Source organism: Mobula birostris, chromosome 14 (genome assembly GCF_030028105.1).
Source record: "Mobula birostris isolate sMobBir1 chromosome 14, sMobBir1.hap1, whole genome shotgun sequence".
Classification (NCBI taxonomy): Eukaryota; Metazoa; Chordata; class Chondrichthyes; order Myliobatiformes; family Myliobatidae; genus Mobula; species Mobula birostris.
In genome coordinates, this window is record NC_092383.1 from 41,849,144 (window position 1) to 41,872,884 (window position 23,741).

The window sequence follows — 23,741 nt, forward strand, 5'->3', positions numbered from 1 at the left end:
TGCGTCTGCCTGATGGATCCATTCCTTTCCAGATGCCTTGCGATTTCTTCTTTAATGATAGCTTCAAGCATTTCCCTAACTACAGATGTTAAAATAACTGACCTATAGTTACCTGCCTTTTGCCTATATCCTTTTATGAACAGTGGCATGACATTCACCATCTTCCAACCTGCCAGGGCCTGCCCAGAGCCCAGAGAATTTTGGTAAATTATCACCAAAGCCTCTAGTATAACTTCTGTCTTTTTTTAGTATCTTGGAATGTATTCCACCAGGACCAGGGGACTTATTTATCTTCAAGCCCACTGGTTTGTTCAGCACTACCTCTAGTGATAGCTATTGTATCGAGGTCCTCACCTCCCATTGCATCCATAATATCTCTCTTTGGCGTGTTAGATGTGTCTTCCACCGTGAAGACTGACACAAAATAGTCATTCGAGGCTTCTGCCATTTCCTCATAATCCAATATCAATTCCCCCTTCTCATCCTCCAAAGGACCAACATTTACTTTAGCCACTCTTTTCTGCTTTATATAACTTTTTTAAAATACTGACTGTTTTTATATTTTGTGCTAGTTTAGTTTCATAATATATCTTCACTTTCTTTACTGGTTCTTTGTTGTTTTTTAAAGTTTTCCCAATCTTTCAGTTTCCCCACTACTCTTGGCAACCTTGAATGCATGATCTTTTAGTTTGATGCCTTCTTTTATTTCCTTGGTTATCCAAGGCTGGCTCTCCCCACCCTTACTGGCCTTGCTTTTAATTGGAATATACTGTTGTTGAGCAAATACCACACATCATCAAAAACACACCATCCCTACCGTGAAACATAATGGTGACTGCATCATACTGTGGGGTTGCTTCACTGCAGCAGGCCCTGGAAAGCTTGTGAAGGTAGAGGGTAAAATGAATGCAGCAAAATGCAGGGAAATCCTGGAGGAAAACCTGATGCTGTTTACAAGAGAACTGCGACTTAGGAGAAGATTTGTTTTCCAGCAAGACAATAACCCCAAGCATAAAGCCAAAGATATAAAAGAATGACTTAAAAACAAAGTTAATTTCCTGTTGTGGCCCAGTCAGACTCCAGATCTCAATTAATTGAGAATTTGTGGCTGGACTTGAAGAGTGCTGTTCACTCAGGATGCCCATGCTATATGACAAGGCTTGAGCAGTTTTGAACAGAAGAATAGGGAAACATTGCAGTGTCCAGATGTACAAAGCTGATAGACCTATCCACAGACTCAAGGCTACACTTGCTGTGAAAGGTGCAACTACTAAATGCTGACTTGAATGGGCTGAATACTTCAAGTCAGTGCCTTTTTCACCTCAGAAGTAGTTTGGTATGGGTCCCAGATCTAAGAACTTTCTATAGGGGCAAAATTGAGAGCATCCTGACTGGCTGCATCACTGCCTGGTATGGAACTGTATTTCCCTCAATCACAGGACTCTGTAGAATGGTGCAGACAGCCCAGCGCATCTGTAGATGTAAATCTCCCACTATTCAGGACATTTACAGAGACAGGTGCATAAAAAGGGCCTGAAGGATCATTGGGGCCCCAAGTCACGGTTCCAGCTGCTACCATCTGGGAAATGGTACGGCAGCGTAAAAGCCAGGACCAACAGGCTCCAGGACAGCTTCTTCCAGCAGGCCATCAGACTGATTAATTAACACTGATACAGTTGTATTTCTATGCCATGTTGACAAATTACTATAAATTGCATTTAGATGGAGACATAACATATTTACTCCTTATGTTTATGAAGTATCTGAGTAATAAAGTCAATTCAATACTTATGCAATCAATTATTTTGTGTTTTGTATTTGTAACTAATTTAGATCACTTTAGAGATGTTTTCACTGACATGAAAGTCTCTTTCTGTTAATCAGCATAAAAAAAAACAAATTAAATCCACTGTGATTCAATGTTGTAAAACAGTAGATCATGAAGATTTCCGGGAGGAGGGGATGAATACTTTTTATAGGCACGCACAGATAGCCAAGCTGCCTAAGACTGCACAGTACTGTACTTGTCAGCACGGAGTGGAAAGCGAGTTTGTAAACGCGGCAGCAGTAAAGGATGTTGGTGAGGGTGGAGTGCTGCAGGAGGGGTGTGGGGCAGGTGGCAGAGGAGGAGTGCTCGGTGGGGTTGGTGGAGTACAGAGTAGCACAAGTGCAGACACACCTAGCCCTGAGACACCAGGTAAGGTCATTGGATTCTAAACAATTGGTTTATTGATCATTACAGAATGTTTCCCTAGTGCTTCCCATTCCCTCCCCTCTCTCTACCTCACTCCCACTCAGTCCACAATGGACACACACACCGTAATCAGGTTATCATCACTCACATATCTCACGAAATTTGTTTTTTTCTTTGCAGTAGTACAGTGCAATACATAAAATTACTACACTACTGTGCTGTTTCTAAGCAATACATATATATGAAATCTATAATATACATACATATACACACCACACACACATATACCTTCGTGCAGTACTGTATGTGTTTAGGAAATAAATGTGACTTCAAACAAGTAATTTATACCCAATGTTTTATATCACCAATTACTGACAACAAAATAACTATTTTTTCCATGGTTTCCATGGATAATGCAAATCTTGAGGTCCTACAGAACTCTAGTATTCACTTTTAACCAACCACATGGCCTGTATCATGAAATCAAGTCATCATGCACCCAGCTGCTGAAACACTTCTTAAACATTATGAAGCTCTCTATTTCACTGCAAAACAGCTGTCTACAATGCTACGTATGAAACATTGTTAAGGTATTTTAAGCAAAGGTAAGTGATTTTAAGTTTCAATTAAGCTGGCTTGCATTTTTTCCATAACAAAAATAAAACCTTAAAGAAATTAAATACATTTTTCATAATACAGGAAGGTAAAGTCATCCAGTGTGGATTAATATCTCTCACTTAATGAACCATACTAGGGATATGAAGTTTATAAATATTACTGTATACATGGAAAACAGATGTAGTTGCTGTGTTTTGTACCTTACAGAGATTCATGAGTATTTCAGACTATCCACTGAACATACAATGCAAGCTTTTATAGTTGCCAATCAAGCATTTATTTTAAATTCTTTACACTTTATCAGATACTTTAAAATATAACTATAATACAACGGTTCAGCTCCCACTTCTTGGCCAACCTTGCTTTGTATTTGTATTGTATTTCAAATTTAACGGAAGTTACATTAAAATAAAAACAGGGATACAAAATAGGATTGATAGTTTATTCAGTATAGTGCAGTGTCGAGTAAACAGTAGCATTTTTAAAATATCAAAACCAATTCCTATTATTACATTAGGAATGCCTGCAGAAAACTTTGCCTGTAATCTCAGCACATGTTAAGAGAAAGAAATGGTATCCAGGCTGCAATGAAACATGTCCCAAGAATACATACTTGAGTAGTATTTACTCTGGAACAGAATATCCATTGCAGACTATTGACTCTACCATCCAAACTGCATTACCTTAAAATAAAGTTAAAATGAAGATTCATTGCTTTCACTCTGGTTTAAACAAGCAAGAATTTGATATTGTCCAATTTTCCATCATGATGCAAACTGGAAGACAATAAACTTATGTTAACAGTGCCAAATACTTGCTGCCAAATGAGGTTTAGTACCCTCTGGGTAGAAGATTGGACTGAATAAGTCAACCATACTGAGTGTCCTCTTTCATAGCTGGCTCCAAGGATCTATGGATTTTTGATTTGTTTATAACCAAGATATGCTTCCAAACTGCAATAAAACAGAAATGCCAGGCTTTAAGCAACCAAGAACAAGGGTTGATAAAAGCTAAGCATTTTCACAAATTACTACAAAATCTATTAAGAGGCACTAGAACACCATAGATTAACACCATTGAGGTTCACTAACCTCTTTACATGAAGCTCCAATAAACAAAACACAATAGTTCCCATTAAGTAATTGTGAGACTTGTTTAAATTTATGCATTTTTCATTCCTATTGTGTTCTACAGTGAGGAACAAAAGAATTTGAATGATCTCCTTGTCAGCCCCCCTCAAACACCCAAACTCCATTTCATATCTAATAATAGATAAACAGGTATAAAACAAACCTTGCACATAGCATATCCATGCAGTTCAATTTTTCAGGCATGCCGGGATATTTTCCCACCTTTCATCATAACTGATTCTTCTTCTCAAACTGTTTCTAAACAATGAGTGTTTTAGCCAACAGTGAGGAAAGAACTGATTAAATAAAAGCAGAAAACTGCTGGAAACACTCATTCTGACAGAGTATTCAACCGTTTCTCTTTCCGCGGATGCTGCCCCACTTGCTCTGTGTTTGCAGCATTTTCCATTGAGATTTCCAACAGCAACAGTTTTTTTTTGTTTTACCACTTTCTGGCACAGATGCTCTCATTCTTCTGAATGAAAACACATCAATCCAATATTTTCAGAAGACAGTCTATCCTTGCAGCCTCGCTCAAATTAATCAAGACATACCAAATTTAGATAGTGGAAAGAAAAACATTCAAGAAATTATGTAAAGAAAATGAGTTACTTTTTGAGAACTTGCATAATAGATACTAATGTTCTTCTTTAACCATGTCACCTTGGTAGCAATAACTTAGGTCAAGCAAATTTAACGCAACAGTAAACCACTACTTTGAACTTTATGAATGGCCAATTTATGGTGCAGAAAATGAAGAAATCTGCACAAAATTATCTTTTGAAATGAAAAGATAAAGACCTAGTACCACGTTAACTATATAATAGTCAAAATTAATTTCAATTTTTTATATTTTTTTAAAATACAAATCCATAAACACAACTTCCTTTGTACAAAGACTCAACAATTAATAAAAGAAATGGAAAATAAGGTGATATTGGACCATAAGGGAGCCGTGCAACACCATTCCCTCCAGCAAAGAAAACTCAAGTATGAATTTCCCCCTGAACTGAATGACACAATGACAACATTGCAGAAAATACACAGATTAACAGAGGCAGTTCAACTCTAGTCACCGATTATAAAAATTATTCAGTCTCCTTATTTACCCTCGGCAAGATCTACAAGACTAAAACATCCAAACGAAACAGGTCGATGTTGTGGCTTTCACTCAATATGATAGTTTTTAAGTGCAAAATCTTTAAGGCCACAACTAATTAGGCAGAACAAGAGAGTGCAAAGATGAGGTCCCTTTCCTTCCAATCTCCTGAATGTACATATATTTCTGAAGTATAATCAGCTGGCTCCCAAGGTACTATAAATGAGGAAGCTGCAAGCAACTGTGTAAATAAGATTATCCAATCTTTCTCATTCATATCATTACAAACACACAGATTGAAAAAATAACTGGACAGTTTCTGCATTGGCCTATTCTGGTGCAAACTGTGCCTATTGTACAAACAGAGAATTAAATGTAAACTCTCAGTGGTGATTAATACACAATGGGTGTACTACTAGTTTTGTTGTAAGGAAATAAAGGCTGCCTTCCAGCATGATGTCTTTTAAACTAGTAAAACTCAACACGGATATTCAAGCTCTGAACACAAGTGGTGTTTGAAAGTCCACAATTGTTGTGTGTCAGTCTGGCTGCATCGCACCAAGGTTCACTGAAAATTCTTAGTCAAAACATTAGAGATCAGTAAGCATTTACTATGCATTTCTTACAAAAGTAATGTTTCAAATATTTCTGTTTGTAAAAACAGTACTGATGTTCAGTGATGCAAATAGTTGTCCCAAATTTTGTATATTCACAGATTTCACTTAACTGTCAAAACTGTTAAAACAATTAAAACAATAATAGCAGACATTCTAACTGTAACTTTACATTGTTACAAAAAATAAAAATATTTTCAACAATGAGGCTTCTGCTTGGATTAACAAGCATAATAAAGATGACGCAAGCAGCATTTAAGGCCACAATGGCACAAACTGACACAATTACAATCGTCCACTGCAATCCATCATATGCAAATTGATATTTATTGATTTATCATGTAGTCCAAGATTGCTCATCACTGCTTACATTGCTGAAATTTAATTAAAATATTAACATAAATAGCCAGTTCCTGCATCAGTAAGGATGGACATAAGACTATTTATTATACTAACAATCATTGATGCAATAACCTGAGTATTTGCATAGAGATGTCATTTCGCTAAAGAAAATCAATTTCCAGTCTCTAAGCTATCACAACCAGAACACAACTCTCAAACTTGCTTAATGTCATGTTAGATCATCTTCTGAAGAACTGCTGTCTCCTTGATGTCTATATCCTTGATATATTGGAGTAGCTTCTTGTCCCAGATCAAAGGTCACTACTTTAATATTCACTCTTTGTGTTAGTTTTTCTGCAGCAAACTTGGCCTGTGCAGACTGCAAAAGGAAAAAATTGTGTTAATTTAAAGATGAAACTAGGAGGCATCATACAGCTTCCTTCAATTACATAACTTATTCACTGGACACACTTGCATGTAAAATTAATAAACTACATGAAAACAAGAGCACCTTATTGAGTACTTGTAATTAGAAGTTGGAGAAGAAATACAGTTCATTTCAGTATTCAATCTTAAGAACGTTACTCCTAATCAGACTTCGCATGTCCTGTATCAGTTAGGAACCTCAATTACTTTTTGTGAAATTAAAGGAATTGAATTTCCACTAAGGTATATTAAGAGATTTATCAAAGAGGAGACAATATATCCTTCCCTTTATAGAATAAATAATAAAAAAATTATCTTCAGATTTACATTACTGAACTCCATGTAACATGGAGTGCTGTGCATTTTTCATCATAAGCAGAATTACCCTCCACCCTAGCCAAGTGCAAGTAGATCACATTACATCATTATTTTCAGACACACAATGGATATTTAAACCATTCACAATCAGCATTACAAGTTCTGTGGTAACAAAATAAAGGATGCAATACCAATTTTCAAAGTACAACTATTTTTAAAGTTATTCAACTTTGTAAGCACATTGATAATGTATTGTGGTCATTAATTTTACCTCATACTTCTCCTTTTGAGCCATTTGCAATTTGGCAGATTCTTCAACAGACAATAGTTGAGCAGGAGAATGGTAAAGTGGGGGAAGTCTAGCTGCTGTGATGTCATCAAGATATTTCCGGTTTCTCCGTCTCTGCTCTGCAGGTGAAAGCTTCAGCTCAGATCTGCCAGGTGATTGGTCTGGAGATGAACCAGGGGATGCAGATAATGGGCTGAGGAAAACAAAATACACATTCACACAAAGTCCATCTCTAACCCATGAAAAATCACTAGCACATTTATAATTCAATCATACAGCATTTTACATATTATCTTTCTAGATAACTGTGGCCAATTCATGAGGAGTATCAGCAGATAGAAGAACTATTTTTTACATAAAACATCAATGATTCCTCCTTCTTCTACTCCCCTTCACCCCCGCCAGACAACTGGGGTTCAATTCCCGCAGCCGCCTGTAAGTACATTCTCCCCCATGACCGCATGGGTTTCCTCCCACAGTCCGAAGATGTACCAGTTGGTATGTAAATTGGTCACTGTAAATTGTTCTGTGATTAGGCTTGGTTTAAATTGGGGATTGATGGGGTAGCACAGCTCAAAGGGCCAGAAGGGCCTATTCTGCACTGTATCTCAATAAAATAAAAAAAGCTGCCTGACTCAGAGTTCTTCCAACAGACCATTTGTTGCTCCAGATTACAATATCTTCACTGTCTTATGTTTCCTCTGATCTTTCTAATATTGATTTCACCCTTTCTAATTACCCACTCACGCAGATACAAGAGAGGGAAAAATGCAACCTGCGAAAATCTTGTTACGTACACCTGTAATAGTTGGCAAACTCCGATGGATCCTTGATGTACATGTACAGCATTCTCATGATAGGATGTTACAGTATAATAGCTTGTGCACCAAATGGTGAAATCTTAGGATCTAACAACATACCAGATCAAGATCTTAAGAACGAACATTGCTTAAAATTCGGTCAAATGCAATTACCTAGAGCTTCCCAAAACAAAATGACACACTTACCGGTTAGTTTTAAATTGTGCTTTTTTCACCACTGGATTTATGGCTCTGTGCTGAAGTACATCAATATAATGAGGTGTTTTCTTCATTTGGTGGTGCAGAGTCCAAAAAGGATTGTCGTTTAATCTCATATCGTCGACTATAGTTGGTTCTTCAGGTATTTCCTTCCTCACCTTTCTGTGCTCATTTTCGGTCAGAAAGATAGTGCCAAATTTATCTCTAAGCAAGTCAGTTGTTTTGTTAAAATCTGTTTCCATTACATTTGTGGCAATTTGCAGATCGGTGTGTTTGTTTTCTACCTGCTGCGTGTCCTGGTTGTCCGCAATAGAATCAAAAGAGTTCTCATTTTTCACAGCTGCCTTAGCCGTGTGACAGATTGCTTGCTCTCTCTCTAATACTGTGACTCTCTCAGGACTTGATTCTTGATTCTCAACACATACTTCAGGAATCTCTTTCTTAACACCTCCTTTAACATCTACTTTTGACAAAGCACTCGTATCTTTCTGAACCGATTTATTGCTAACAACCTGTCCTGCTGTTTGAGTCGAAGTTACACTCTCATTAGCAAGGATCTCTGCCTTGTCGAAAGCCATCTCCTGCTTCATTTGAAATTCCAGTTTAACTGCTGAAAGCAGTTCTGCCATCTGTTCCACTTCCTTATGGTGAGCAATTGCAGTCTCAAGTTTTTGTATGAACTCCTCGATTCGTTTACCCTTGTCTGGCAAGTTCTGAATGAATTTCCTTAAAATAAAAGAAAATTAAATAGATTATAAATCTGTTGCTATTTAGAGAGTAGTTCATTTAAACTAGACATTCATTCAAAATCATAAATCATAGTTGTGGTTACTTTTCCTGTTCTATTTTCACTCACAATATATATTTATTATGGACTATACTGCTGATTATTTTTGGGGATGATGTACATGTATGAATTAATGTCTATTCATGCTTTGCTCTACAATCTAAAGTATCAGCTGCACAGAAAGGTATCAAGACACACCACAAAATGAGGCTTTTGCGAAGTGACACATCCCTACATTTGTTGACTCTCTAGTTTGGAATTCAGAACAGCAACAATGTGTAGCTGCAGAGTAAGTATATAGCTCTCACACAGCTTCTAAGCACTGAGCCTTCTCGTTCTTGTGCCAATATATCCAATATACAAAATCTATGGAACAGGGTTACCACATCATTTTCAAGTCGGAATTTTCCCCAAAAGTAAAATTTTGAGTAGCAGAGTACAGAAACCCTGCCCTTCACAGAGATCTTTGGTCCATAAGACATAGGAGATGTAGGCCATTTGGCCCATCGAGGCTGCTCTGCCATTCAATCATGGCTGGTTTACAGTACTGTGCAAAAGTCTTTAAAGGCATCCGTTAGTCTTGCGAGACCATGGATCGTGCAGCACTGTATTTGTTAACATTGAGCAGAGGGCAAGTTTGTAGATCTGGCAGGAGCAAAGGGTGTTGGGAATGACAAGGGTAGGGTGCTGCAGGAGGGGTGTGGGACAAGTGGCAGAGAAGGAGTGCCGGGGTTTGGGAATGGCACGGGTGCAGACACACCCAGTCCTGAAACACCAGGCAAGGCAATTTGATTGCAAACAATTGGTTTATTGGTCATTACAGAATGTCTCTCTAGTGTTTCCCACTTTGTTTGCAACGGGTACAGGGCAATAAGTAAAATTACTATAGTACTGCGCAAAAAGTCTTAGGCACCCTAGCTAATATGTGCCTAAGATTTTTGCACAGTATTGCACAGTACTTTTTAACTCTCTCAACCCCATTCTCCAGAAATCTTCCTATAGGTTTTGATCAGTAAGAGAATCAAATGTTATCAACCTCCACTTTAAATAAACCCAATGACTCGCCTTCATAGTCACCTGTGGCAATGAATTCCACAGATTCACCACCTTTTGGCTAAAGAAATTCCTCATCTCAGTTCTAAAGGGACGTCCTTCAACTCTGAGGCTGTGCCCTCTAGTCCAAGACTCTCCCACTATTGGAAACATCCTCTCCATATCCAGTCTATCTAAGCCTTTCAATATTCGGTAGGTTTCAACGAGGGCTCCCCCACCTCCAATACTTCTAAAGTCCAATAACTACATGCCCAGAGCTAAGAAACTCTCATCATACATTAACCCTTTCATTCCTGGGATCGTTCTCATGAACCTCATCTGGACCTATACAGTGCTAACACATCCTTTTTTTTCACTTTTGCAGCATGGACAGCATGGAACTAACATTTCCATCTCACTGGAAATCAACACCTGCGCACCGCAAGAATGTGTGCTTAGCTCTACTGCTCACTGCTCTACTCCTATGACTGTGTAGCTCAAATGTCATCTATAAATTTGCTGAAGCCAGGTATTGTTGGCAGAGTTTCAGATGGTGATAAGGAGGTGTACAGGAGTGAGATATACCAGCTAGTTGAGTGGTGTCGCAGCAACAACCTTGCAATCAGTGTCAGTAAGACCAAAGGACTGATTGCGGACTTCAGAAAGGGCAAGCAGAGAGAGTACACCAGTCCTCAGAGGGATCAGAAGTGGAAAGAGTGAGCGATTTCAAGTTCCTGGATGTCAACATCTCTGAAGATCTATCCTGGACCCAACATACCCATGCAGTTACAAAGAAGTCATGACAGCGGCTATACCTCATTAGTTTGAAAAGATTGTGTATGTCGCCAAAGACTCATAAATTTCTACAGATGTATCATCAAGAGCATTCTAATTGGCTGCATCACTGTCTGATATGGGGAGGGGTGGGGTGGCAATGGCACAGGATTGAAAGAAGTTGCAGAAAGTTGTGAACTCAGTCAACTCTATCATGGGCACTAGGCTCCGTAGCATCCAGGATAGCTTCAAGGAGCAATGCCTCAAAAAAGCGACACACACTGACTGTAATTCAGTTTTTATTATGCATCGCATTGTACAGCTGCCTCAAAAACAACAAATCTCATGACATATGCCGGTGATATTAAACCTGATTCCTTTTATAGGGACTCCTTCCGGCTTTTTGAGCCATGCCACCCACCCAGCAATCATACAACCCTGATTAACCCCAACCTAGTCATGGGATCATTTACAATGACTAATTAATCTACCCTGTTCCTCTTTGAACTGAGGGAGGAAACTACAGCATCCTGGGAAAAACCACACATTCCACGGGGAGGACATAGAGACTCCCAGAACGGCACCGGAATTGAACTCCAAACTCCAGAATGCCCAAGCTGTGTTAGTGTTACGATAACCACTACATTACTGTGGCTTTCTTAGATATGAGGTCCAAAACTACTCACAACACACTACATGCACTTTTACAAATGCCTTATAAATGCTCAGCATTACATCCCTGCTTTTATGTTCTAGTCCTCTCAAAATGAATGCTAACATTTCATTGCCTTCCTTACTACCAACTCAACCTGCAAGTTGACCTTTAGGGAATCTTGCTTAGGACTCCAATTTCTGAATTTGCTTGCCACTTAGAAAAGGGCCTATGCCTTTACTTCTACCGAAGTGTATGGCCATACACATCCCTACACTGTATTCCATCTGCCATCTGTCTTTGTATTACTTCTGTGATCTTGATTGACTGATATCATCTTTTATCACTGCACCATTTATAACCATAATAGCGCAAGCTAAATTAGATGAATCTTGGACTTCTCATTTAGAAGTTCCAAGTTTGCTGTCCAGGTTTCCTATGGCCTCCAATTTTTTCACTACCTTGCAAACGCGTGCTGCAGAAACTCAGCTAGCTTTTAGTAATGTCTCATTTCTTTCAATTTTTTTTCCCCAGTGCTTGACAGAAAGTCCTTTCCATTAACTTGCTAACTTGGAACAGTGACCACAAATCCTTAAGTTTTAGGATAGCTACAGATAAGGATAAGTATGGACCTTGCGGGAGAATATTAAATCGGAGCAGGGCAAATTACGAGAGCATTAAGAAGGAACTAGGGAGTGCTAACTGGGAACAGCTGTTCTTTGGGCAAATCCACACCCGACATGTGGAGGGTGTTTAAAGACCAACTGCACAGAGTACAGGACAGGTACAGCATGTTCCAGTCAGAGGATGGACAAAGATGGCAAGGTAAGAGAACCTTAAATGCCGAGGGAGATGATGAATTTAGTCAAGTAGTAAAGTTTAGGACACTAAAATCAAACAGAGCTCTTGAGGATTATAAAGAAACTAGAAAAGACCTCAAAGGAATTAGGAAAGCCAAGAGGAGCCATGAAAAGTCTTCAGAAAGTAGGATTAAAGGGAATCCCAAGGCCTTCTATATGTACATTAGGAGCAAGAAGATAATTAGGGGAAGGGTGGGACCACTCAGAGATAAAGGGGGGAACATTTGCTCGGATGTGAAAGATGTGGGTGAAGTCCTTAATGAGCATTTTACATGAGTATTTTCCAAGGAGAAGGATGTGGAGCACAGGGAGAACAGTGCCAAGAGTATTAATATGCTAGCCATTTTGAAGCAAAGGAAGAGGTTGCATTGGGCCACTTAAAGAGCATTAAGGTGGATAAGTCCCCAGGGTCTGATGGGATATACCCCAGGCTGTTGAGAGAGGCAAGTAAAGAGATTTCTGGGGCCTTGACCAATATCTTTGTGTCATCTCTAGCCACAGGGGAGGTTCTGGAGGACTGGAGAGGAGCTAGTGTTGTTCCATTGTTCAAGAAAGGAACCAGGGATAACCCTGGAAACCATAGACCAGTGAGCTCATGTCAGTAGCAAGGAAGTCACTGCAGAGAATTCTTAGGGACATATTTGGGAGCATTTGGAAAACCACAGCCTAATTAGGGAGAGCCAGCATGGCTTTGTATGGGACAAATTGTGGATATTTGGATTCAGAACTGGCTTGTCCATAGAAGACAGAGGGTAGTGGTCAAAGGGACTTGTTCTAGCTGGAGATCTGGGATGTCCTGCAGGGATCTGTACTGGGACCTCTGCTGTTTGTGATGTATGTAAATGATATGTATGAAAATGTAGATGGGTAGGATGGGAATTTTGCAGATGATATGAAGATTGAATCTGTTGTGCATAGCATAGATGACTGGCAAGAATATAGTAGGATATAGATCAGTCGCAAATATGGATGGAGAAACGGCAGACGGAGTTTAACTTGTCCAAATGTGAAGTGTTACACTTTGGTAGGTCAAATGTAAAGAGAAAGGATACTGTTAAGGGCAAGACCCTTAACAGCGTTGATGAGCAGAGGGATCTTGGGGTCCAAGTTCAGATCTCCCTTAAAGTTGCTGAACAGATTGATAGGATGGTTAAGGGGGCATGTAACAGTGTTTTACCTTGATTAGTTGAGGCAGAGTTCAAAAGTCAGGAAGCTGTGTTGCAGTTTTATAATAATAATAATAATAATAATAATAATAGGCATTCATTAGTCTCATGAGGCCATGGATTTGCGCCTTGGAAGGTTTCCAGGGTGCAGGCCTAGGCAAGGTTGTATGGAAAACCAGCAGTTGCCCATGCTACAAGTCTCCCCTCTCCACACCACTGATGTTGTCCAAGGGAAGGGCATTAGGACCCATACAGCTTGGCACTGGTGTCGTCGCAGAGCAATGCATGGCTAAGTGCCTTGCTCAAGGACACATACGCTGCCTCAGCCAAGGTTCGAACTAGCGACCTTCAAACCACTAAATGAACGCCTTAACCACTTGGCTAGGCGCCAACACACTGCAGTTTTATAAAACTCTAGTTAGACCGCATCTGGACTATTGCTTGCAACTCTGGTCGCCCCATTATTGGAACGATGTCGAGGCTTTGGAGCGGAGGCAGAAGAACTGTCTGGATTAGAATACATGTGCTATAACAAGAGGCTGGACAAACTTACAGTTTTTTTTTTCTGGAGCAGCATAAACTGAGGGGAGTTCTGACAGAGGCTTATAACTATGAGAGGCGTAGACAGACAGTATCTTTTTCCTAGGGATGAAATGTCCAATATCAGAAGGCATGCATTTAAGATAAGGGGCGGTAATTTCAATGGAGGTGCGAGAGGCAAGCTTTTTCTTAAAAACAGAGTGGTGGGTGTCTGGAACGTGCTTCCTGGTAGAGATAGATACAATAGGGACTTTTTAAAGAGATGTTTAGGTAGGCACATGTGCGTGAGGAAAATGGAAGGGTACGGATATTGTGTCAGCATAAGGGATTAGTTCAGATGGCCATTTGATTACTCATTTATTTGATTCAGCACATTGCAGGCCAAAGGGCCTAATCCTGTGCTGTGCTGTACTCTTCTATCTTCTATGCTGTTTCCATATTTTAATGTGAATTCAGAGAATTATACAGTACATAAAATCACAAATATAAAAGACTTATTGACTATTCATCTTAAGAAATTCATAAATATGTCTATGATAGGGTGGAAGTCAAGGTTGTCCAAGAGACACAATTACTTTTGGTACTGATTGAAGGAAATTAATACAATTAATCATAGCTGGTCTGTCTGTAGTACGAGGAAAAAAAATAACATGCTGTAATTGTGAGAAGCAGAAGACAGCAGCTGCTGGAAATTTAAAATGATAGACAAGTCAGTAAATACAAGCACGCATTATAAGTGGATGATGTGCATCAGAACAGGAGAATAATTCAGATTTGATGAATTCTGTATTCTGTCCCTGAGGCTTCAAAGATGCAGTGCTGTTTCTCAGGCCTATATGAGGACCCCTCCTCTCATTGAAGATGTAGGATACCAAAAGACAGACAGGCAAGGGGTATGGAAGTTCGTTCAACACTTACCTCAAGCTCCCCTGTCTTCCCCTGATAATTAACTTATCACTATATTCATGCCAGGAAAATATGTGTTGTGTGTTTAATATTAAATTCATTAGATAAACTTTTAGAAACGAAATTGAGTGTATTAGCCACTTATGACCTATATTCCGGTCGTGATTAACCCCCCCCCCCGAACAGAATCAGCAAAAACGATTTGTAGAAAAAAATCGGCTCATACACGCATGCGCACTGGTGCCCGCGCAAGGCTTCATGGTCATTGTAGTCTTTCTCTGGGTAAACACAATGTATTTGACTGCTACTCTTGTCCATTGGCAACCCTACCCACCCCCCCCCCCCCCGGGTCGGCTGGTCCGCAAGAATATTGTCAATATTAAACCGCTCCGCAGTGCAAAAAAGGTTGGGGACTCCTGTCATAGAAGACTCAGAGAAAATCTGATAGAGGTATACGAACTTATGAGGGGAATAGATAGGGTAAATGCAAGCGGGCTATTTCCACTGAGGTCATGGGTTAAGAGTAGAAGGTGAAACGTTTAAGGGGTATATGAGGGGAAATTTTCTTTAGCCAGAGGGTCATGAGAGTATGGAATGAGCTGCCAGCACAAGTGGTGCATGCAAGTTTGATTTCAACATTTAAGAGAAGCTTGGATAGGTACACGGGTGGTAGGGGGAGGGAAGGCTATGGTCCTGGTGCAGATCGATGCGAGTAGGCAATTTAAATGGTTTGGCATGGACTGGATGGGCCAAAGGGCCTGTTTCTGTGCTTTTCTGAGACTATGCCTCTTACAAAGCAGATACAAAGAGACGTTTAGAGAATGGAGTGGCCCTTACCAGAAACTCTAACTCTAGCTAGGCTGTATCTGGTGTACTGCATTCAACTCTGGTTGCCACATTATAGGAAGGATGGAGGGTCCTGGCCTGAAACATTGACTCTTTATTCCCTTCCACAGATACTGCCTGACCTGCTGAATACCTCCAGCATTTTGTGTTTGTTACATAGCAAGGATGTAGAGGTCTTGGAAAGGAAGCAGGAGAGAATTAGCAGGATGCTGCCTGGATTGGGGAGCATGTGCTATCAGGAGGGTTTGGATTTGGAGTTATTTTCCCTGGAGCAGCAGAGGCTGAAGGGAGACCTGATAGAGGTTTATAAGATTATTAGAGGCATAGATAAAGTAGACAATCGGTATCTTTCTCCTAAGTTTATAATGTCAAAGATTAGAGGGCATGCATTTAAGGTGAGAGGGGTTAAGTATGTGGGGAAAGTTTTGTTTTTAAACATAATATATGGTGGGTGCTTGAAAAGTTCTTCCAGGGGTTGTGATGGAGGCAAATACGATAGAAGCATTTAAGAGGCTCTTAGGATAGACACATGAATATGCAGAGAAATGAAGGGTATGGGAATTGCGTAGGCCAGAGGTCCCCAACCACTGGGCCACAAAGCATGTGCTATCGGGCCGCAAGGAAACGATATGGATTTGGCGATATGAGTCAGCTGCACCTTTCCTCATTCCCTGTCACGCGCTGTTGAAGTTGAACACACGCAAGGTCATTACCCGCATGTCATCCATGTCAGCGTGGGAAGGAGATCAACTCCTCAAGATTGTAAATGACGACGGGCTGAAAAGTATGTTTGACATAACATCTCTGCCGGCATTCTGGATCAAAGTCAAGGCTAAATATCCTGAGATAGCCACGAAAGCACTGAAAACATTGCTTCAATTTCCAACATATCTCTGCAATGAACGCAACAAAAACAAAATTGCGGAATAGACTGGACATAAGGAACCCCCTTCGAGTATCGCTGTCTCCCATCATCCCTCGATAGGACCGTCTTGTTGCAGGAAACAAGTATTCAGCCCAGGGCTCCCACTGATTCAGTGATATTGGTGTGTTGCAATGATTTTATATGTTCATAAGGAGAAAATATGTGTTTAATATCCAAACATTACTTAAAATGTTATGATGCTATTGACTTATAAGTGACTTATAATTGACTTATCACTATATTCATGCGAGGAAAATATGCGCTGTGTGTTTAATATTAAGTTCGTTAGATTAACCCTTTTAGAAACGAAATTGAGTGTATGAGCCACTTATCACCTATATTCCAGTCGTGATTAACAACCCCCCAACTCCTCGAACAGAATCGCCAAAAACGATTTGTAGAAAAAAATCAGCACATACATGCATGCGCACTGGTGCCCGTGCAAGGCTTCATGGTCATGGTAGTCTTTCTTGGGGTAAACACAACGTATTTGACTGCTACTCTTGTCCACTGGCAACCCTAATCCGCGCCCCCCCCCCCCACACAGTCAGCCGGTCCGCAGTGCAAAAAAGGTTGGGGACCCCTGGCGTAGACAGAAGAGATTAGTTCAGTTAGGCATTAAATTACTAGCTTAATTACTTCAGCACAGCATCATGGACCGAAAGGCCTGCTCCTGTGCTGCATTGTTCTACATCCTATCAAACAAGTGGAAGAAAGAGTCATCTAGCTAGCTGAGGAAGCCTGTGGGCTTGTAATAGAGTTCCTTCAGGTCCCTTCACATATTGGAGAATCCAATCCACCTATTCTCCAGCCACACATATTTCCTCTCACACCAAGTATGCTCAGCAAGGAGGAGGTGGCCTATTAATACATTTCCCTTGATTTCTGAGCATTATCTCAGGTAAATTGTGGACACTGTAGAAGGTTGTGGTTGGTTACAACAGGACATTAACAGGATACAGAGCTGGGACGAGAAGAGGCAGATGGAGTTCAACCCAGAAGAGTGTGAAGTGATTTACTTTGGAAGGTCGAATTTAAAGGCTAGAATACAGGGTTAATGGCAGGATTCTTAACAGTGTAGAGGAACAGGGGAGCTTGAGATCCATGTCTATAGATCCTTCAAAGTTCCCAGGCACATTGTTAGGGTTGTTAGGAAGGCATACGGTGTGCTGGCCTTTATTAGTCGGGGGAATAAGTTCAAGAGCCGTGAAGTATTGTCACAGCTCTATAAAACCCTTGTTAGACCATACTTGGAATATGGTGTTCAGTTCTGGTCACCTCATTATAGAAAGGATGCAGAAGCTGTTTACCAGGATATCGTCTGAATTTGAGAACATGCTTTTTGAAAATAGCTTGAGCGAGCTAGAGCTCTTCTCTTTGGAGCGAAAGAGAATGAGAGATGACATGATAGAGGTGTACGAGATGATCAGAGACCTAGATCAAGTGGATAGCTAGGGAGTTTTTCCCAGGGCGGAGATGGCTAATATGAGTGGACATAATTTTAAGGAGACTGGAGAAAAATATGGAGTGAAAATAAGGGCTGATGTCAGGAATATATTTTTTAAACACAGAAAGTGATGGGTGTGTGGAACACCCTGCCAACATGGTGCAGAGCCAGATACATTAGGTACATTTAAGAAACTCTTAGATAAGCACATGGATGAAAGAAAAACGGAAGGCTGTGCAAGAAGGAAGGGTTAGATCAGGGGTCGCCAACCTTTTTTGCACTGCGGACCAGTTTAATATTGACAATATTAAACAGTGACGGTGGTGTCTGAACAGGTACACAGGGAACCTTGAACCCATGCAGTAAATGACTCCCTGACGGTGGTGTCTGAAAAGAGGATGCTGTCCAAGTTGCATGCCATCTTGGACAATGTCTCCCATCCACTACACAATGTACTGGTTGGGCACAGGAGTATATTCAGCCAGAGACTCATTCCACCGAGATGCAACACAGAGCATCATAGAAAGTCATTCTTGAATGTGGCTATCAAACTTTACAACTCCTCCCTTGGAGGGTCAGACACCCTGAGCCAATAGGCTGGTTCTGGACTTATTTCCTGGCATAATTTACATATTATTATTTAATTATTTATAGTTTTATATTGTTATATTTATACTCTGTTCTTGGTTGGTGCAACTGTAACGAAACCAAATTTCCCTCCGGATCAATAAAGTATGACTATGACTATTCTTGCGGAACGGCCGACCGGTGGGGGGGAGGGGGGTTAGGGTTGCCAACGGACAAGAGTAGCAGTCAAATACGTTGTGTTTACCCTGAGAAAGCCATGAAACCTTGCGCAGACACCAGTGCGCATACGTGTACGTGCCGATTTTTTTTCTACAAATCATTTTTGGCGATTCTGTTCGGGGGGTTGGGGGGGAGGGTGTTAATCACGACCGGAATATAGGTGATAAGTGGCTAATACACTCAATTTTGTTTCTAAAAGGCTTTATCTAATGAATTTAATATTAAACACACAGCGCATATTTTCCTCGCATGAATATAGTGATAAGTCAATTATAAGTCACTTATAAGTCAATAGCATCATAATATTTTAAGTAACGTTTGGATATTAAACACACAGCACATATTTTCCCCGAATGAACATATAAAATCATTGCAACACTCCAATATCACTGAATCAGTGGGAGCCCTAGGCTTGTTTCCCTGCAACAAGATGGTCCCATTGAGGGGTGATGGGAGACAGCGATACTCGAAGGGGGGGTTCCTTGTGTCCAGTCTATTCCATAATTTAGTTTTCTTTGCATTCATTACAGAGATATGTTGGAAATGGAAAAACGTTTTCAATGCTTTCGTGGCTATCTCAGGATATTCAGCCTTGACTTTGATCCAGAATGCCAGCAGAGATGTTATGTCAAACATACTTTTCAGCCCGCCATCATTTGCAAGCTCGAGGAGTTGATCGTCTCCCGTGCTGACAAGGATGACGCGTGCCTAATGACCTCGCGTGTGTTCAAATTCAACAGTGGGCGTGACAGGGAATGAGGAAAGATGCAGCTGATTGATATCGCCAAATCATATCGTTTCCTCGCGGCCCGGCACCAGTCCACAGCCCAGTGGTTGGGGACCGCTGGGTTAGATTAATCTGATAGTATCTCAACTACAGATTTCACAACTACAGATGCACTGGGCTGTCTGCACCACACTCTGCTGAGTCCTGGGATTAAGCGAGGTACAGTTCCCATACCAGGCAGTGATGCAGCCAGTCACGATGCCTTCAATTGTGCCCCTGTAGAAAGTTCTTAGGATTTGGGAGCTCATATCAAACTTCCTCAACCGTCTGAGGTGAAAGAGGCGCTGCTGTGCCTTTTTCACCACACAGCTGGTGTGCAAAGACCACGAGGTCCTCGGTGATGTAGATGCCAAGGAACTTGAAGCTGTTTACCCTCTCAACCCCAAATCCATTGATGTCAATTGGGGTTAGCCAGTCTCCATTCCTCCTGTAATCCATAACCTGCTTTGTTTTTGCGACATTGAGGGAGAGGTTGTTTTCTTGACACCACTGTGTCAGAGAGATAATTTCTTCCCTGTAGACCACTTTGTTATTATTTGAGATAAAGCCAATCAATGTAGTGTCGTCGGCAAATTAAGTTAACAGATTGGAGCTGTGGGTGGCGATACAGTCATGGGCATAGAGGGAGTAAAGGAGGGGACTCAGCACGTTTGTGCTCAGTGCACAATGAGTGGTTCTTGAATTTAAAATGAAAACTAGGAGGATGACACAGTTAATCCCAATAGAACATAGAATGGTACAGCACGAAAGAGGCTGGTCGGCCCATAATGTTGTGCCAAGTTAATTAGAATAATAATTAAACACCTAGATAACATCTCTTCTACACACACAATGTCTGTATCCCTCCATTCTTTGTAAATTCATGTACCTATCTACGAGCCTCTTAAAAACCTCTATCTGCTCTGTCTCCACTACCACCCTGGCAGCACATTCCAGTCACTCATTCCGTTTAATAAAATGCTAGCCCTACACATCTCCTTGCCCTCCTCATCTTAAATGTATGCCCTCATTTTAACTTTGGGGAAATAGATAGCAACTGTCTATCTATGCCTCTCATATTATAAACCTCTATTAGATCTTCCCTCAGCTTCTGCTAATTCTAGAGAAAACAACCTACGTTTGTCCAACCTCTCCTTATAGCTCATATCTTCTAATCCAGGCAGTTGCCCAGTAAATGCATCTCCAAAGCCTCCACATCCTTCTATAACAGGGGTTTCAGAACTGAATACAATACTCTAGATGCAGCCTAAACATTTTTTCATAAAGCCGCAACAAAACTTATTGAATCTTGAGCTCAATAAGCATGACATTGCCTTCTAAACCACCATATCTACCTGTGTGGTCAGTTTCTGAGAGCTATGAATTTGGACTCCAAGATATCTCTGTACCTGTTAAGCATATTGCCATTAACAGTTCACCCCTTTACATTTGATCTCCCAAAGGGCAACACCTCGCACTTGGCCAAATTAAAGTTCATCTGCCATTTCTCTGCCCGTACCTGCAACTGATCTCTGAACTGCTGTATCCTTGGGAAATATTCTACCCTATCTACAATGCCACCATTCTTTGTACTGTGTGCAAATTCACTAACCCACCCATTGACATTTTCCATCTAAGTCATTCAGATACTATGAAAAAGCAGAGGGCCCTGTACAGATCTCTGTGGTACACCAGCAGTATGATGGACAATAGCCAGAAGACATCCCATGGACCACTACCTTGCCTTCTGCAGGCATACCAATTCTGAATCCTAACACCCAATCCACTGTGGATCTCATTCAGCTTAATATTCTAGATAAGCCTCCCACAAGGGACCGTGCCAAACGCCTTACCAAATTCTATTTATACAGCGTTCAAATTACAGCCACAAGAACCTGTAGCGGATGTCTGAAGGCCACCTCCAAACAGATGTTACAGGGTTTTATCACCCCGTAACCAGGCTTCACTTGAGGACCAGAGGCCATCACTTACTTCCCCCCTCTCCCCTAACTCCGTTTTCTTCCCCTACCTCCCCCCGGTCCCACTCCATCACCAATCCCTCCCTAATACTTCCTCTCCGCATCCACCCGACTCCTCTCCCCACTCCCTAGTCCCTCCATCCCTTTACTCCCTCCCCTCTCCTCCTCTTCCCTTCCTCAAGCCCGGATACTTACTTGTTCGCCTTCAGCTTCAGCTGCCGCCTCAGCAGCTCCTCGAGCTCCCCTTTGGACTTCCCGCCCAGCTCCCCCAAGGTTCCCTCGCCCAGCTCGCCGCGTCCCCGACCGAGCGGCCTGCCCCACATGATGCCCCAACACCCGCCGCCCGCAGCCCGCCAGAGCGAGCCGCCATCACACCGGAAGTCGCCGGTTTCAATACAACCAACTTTATTGTGCCGGTGTCAGGGCTGTGGGAGCGGAGTGGGACGGAGCTCCGGGTGGGTAAACACCGTCTGTGTCCCTCATAACTTCCACTGTCGTTCTGGGGGAATGGGACGGGGAGAGGAGGAACTGCTGAGCACCGCGGCCCTCATCAATACCTTTGTCGCCACTGCTGGGTGCTGAGAGCGGGGCTGCGGAACTTTAGCTGGAGCTCAAATGCTCAGTTGCGAACCATCAAATTTTAGTCAGTGAACAAGTAATGGAAAACACGCAGCCAGAACCAAATGTATTATCACCGACGGTTGTCGGGAAATATCTTATAGCAGCAGTACAGCACAAGACGTGTAGTACAAATTACTGTAAGTTTAAAAAAATGATGCAAAAGGGGAGAGTCAAGAGATGTTTATGGACTTTTCAGAAATCTGATGGCAAAGGGGAAGATGCTGTTCCTAAAACGTTGAGTGTGGTTCCTGAACCTCTCCCCTGATGGTAGTACCCAGAAGAGGGAGGGCATGTCCGGGGTCCTTAGTACTACCTTTTGAGGCACCGCCTTTTGAAGATGTCCTCAGTGATGGGGAGGGTTGTTCCCCTGATGGAACTGGCTGAGTGTACAACTTTTCACATCCTCTTTTGATCCTGTGCATTGGAGACAGTGATACAACCAGTCAGAATGCTCTCTACAGTACAGATGTAGAAATTTGTTAGTCTTTGGTGACATGCCAAATCTCCTCAAACTCCTAATGAAGTATAGCTGCTGGCGTGTCTTCTTCACGATTACCCAGATAGACTCTTTGAGATGTTGATGCCCAGGAACTTGAAGCTGCTCATCCTTTCCACTGCAGACTCCTCAATAACACGGACATCATTGCTTGTGACAACTTTCATTCATAAACCATTTCTGTCAGCAGGGTGTGCAAATACAAAAAGAAAGAAAGAAAGAATAATAAATAAATAGTCAAGAACATGAGATGAAAAGTCCTTGAAAGTGGGAACAGTTCAGTGATGAGGTGAGTGAAGTTATCCCCTCTGGTTCAAGAGCCTGATGATTGAGGGGTAGTAACTATTACTGAACTTGCAGGTGTAAGTCCTGAGGCTCCTGTACCTTCTTCTTGATGGCAGTAATGACAAGAGAGCGTGACCTGGGTGGTAGTGGTTCTTGATGAATGCTGCTTTCCTGTGACAACGTTTCATGTAGATGGGCTCAGTGGTGGGAGGGGCTTTAACCATGATGGATTGGGCCATATCCACTACTTGTTGTAGATTTTTCTGTACCAGGGTATTGGTACTTGCATACCAAGTCATTCTGCAACAGGCTAATATACGCTCCATCACATATCTATCAAAGGTTGTCAAAGTGGTTGAGTTGAGTTGTTCACCGATCTTGGCTATTTACTTGCAAATGTTTCACCACAATATGAGAAGACATCACCAGTGCACTGTTGATTGTGGTGTGTCCTCTGAGTGCTTGGTCTTTATATACTTTTCAAACAGTTGACTGGTCGTCATTTCAGAAACTCAAATGTGATGTGAGGAGGAAATAAGACCATAAGACATAGGAGCAGAATTAGTCCATTCAGCCCATCGAGTCTGCTCTACCATCGAACCATGGTTGAACACACACTCACATGCAATCTAATCATGCACTTAGTCAGCAATTAAATAACAAACAAAGTTAATAGAGCATCAGGCAAATGATACAACATATACTATGAAATAGTACTAATGAAGTAACAGTAATAACTGTACCTAGTTACTGAGCTTATTTTTTTAAGCAAATACAATGTTTTTTTTTGCAGGGTTTAGTCT

General features: G+C 41.3%; 1 protein-coding gene across 1 annotated transcript; it reads right to left on the bottom strand.

Moving 5' to 3' along the window:
* Nucleotides 1-2,993: 2,993 nt before the first annotated feature.
* polr2m (RNA polymerase II subunit M) lies at nucleotides 2,994-21,911 on the bottom strand. Its single transcript, XM_072278436.1, has 4 exons — nucleotides 21,732-21,911; nucleotides 8,038-8,775; nucleotides 7,013-7,223; nucleotides 2,994-6,376 (listed from the first exon to the last, which is right to left on the bottom strand). Exons 1-4 carry the CDS (start codon nucleotides 21,857-21,859, stop codon nucleotides 6,227-6,229), a joined length of 1,227 nt encoding a protein of 408 aa, XP_072134537.1. The 5' UTR covers nucleotides 21,860-21,911; the 3' UTR covers nucleotides 2,994-6,226.
* Nucleotides 21,912-23,741: the final 1,830 nt, after the last annotated feature.

What these genes read in the sequence shown, in the direction of transcription:
- polr2m (XM_072278436.1), bottom strand. Translation starts at nt 21,859, where the DNA reads ATGTGGGGCAGGCCGCTCGGTCGGGGACGCGGCGAGCTGGGCGAGGGA. An exon ending in GCACAATTTAAAACTAACCG is followed by an intron (nt 7,224 to 8,037) that starts GTAAGTGTGTCA and finishes TGTTTTCCTCAG; the next exon opens with CCCATTATCTGCATCCCCTG. An exon ending in CTCAAAAGGAGAAGTATGAG is followed by an intron (nt 6,377 to 7,012) that starts GTAAAATTAATG and finishes TTCCTTTTGCAG; the next exon opens with TCTGCACAGGCCAAGTTTGC.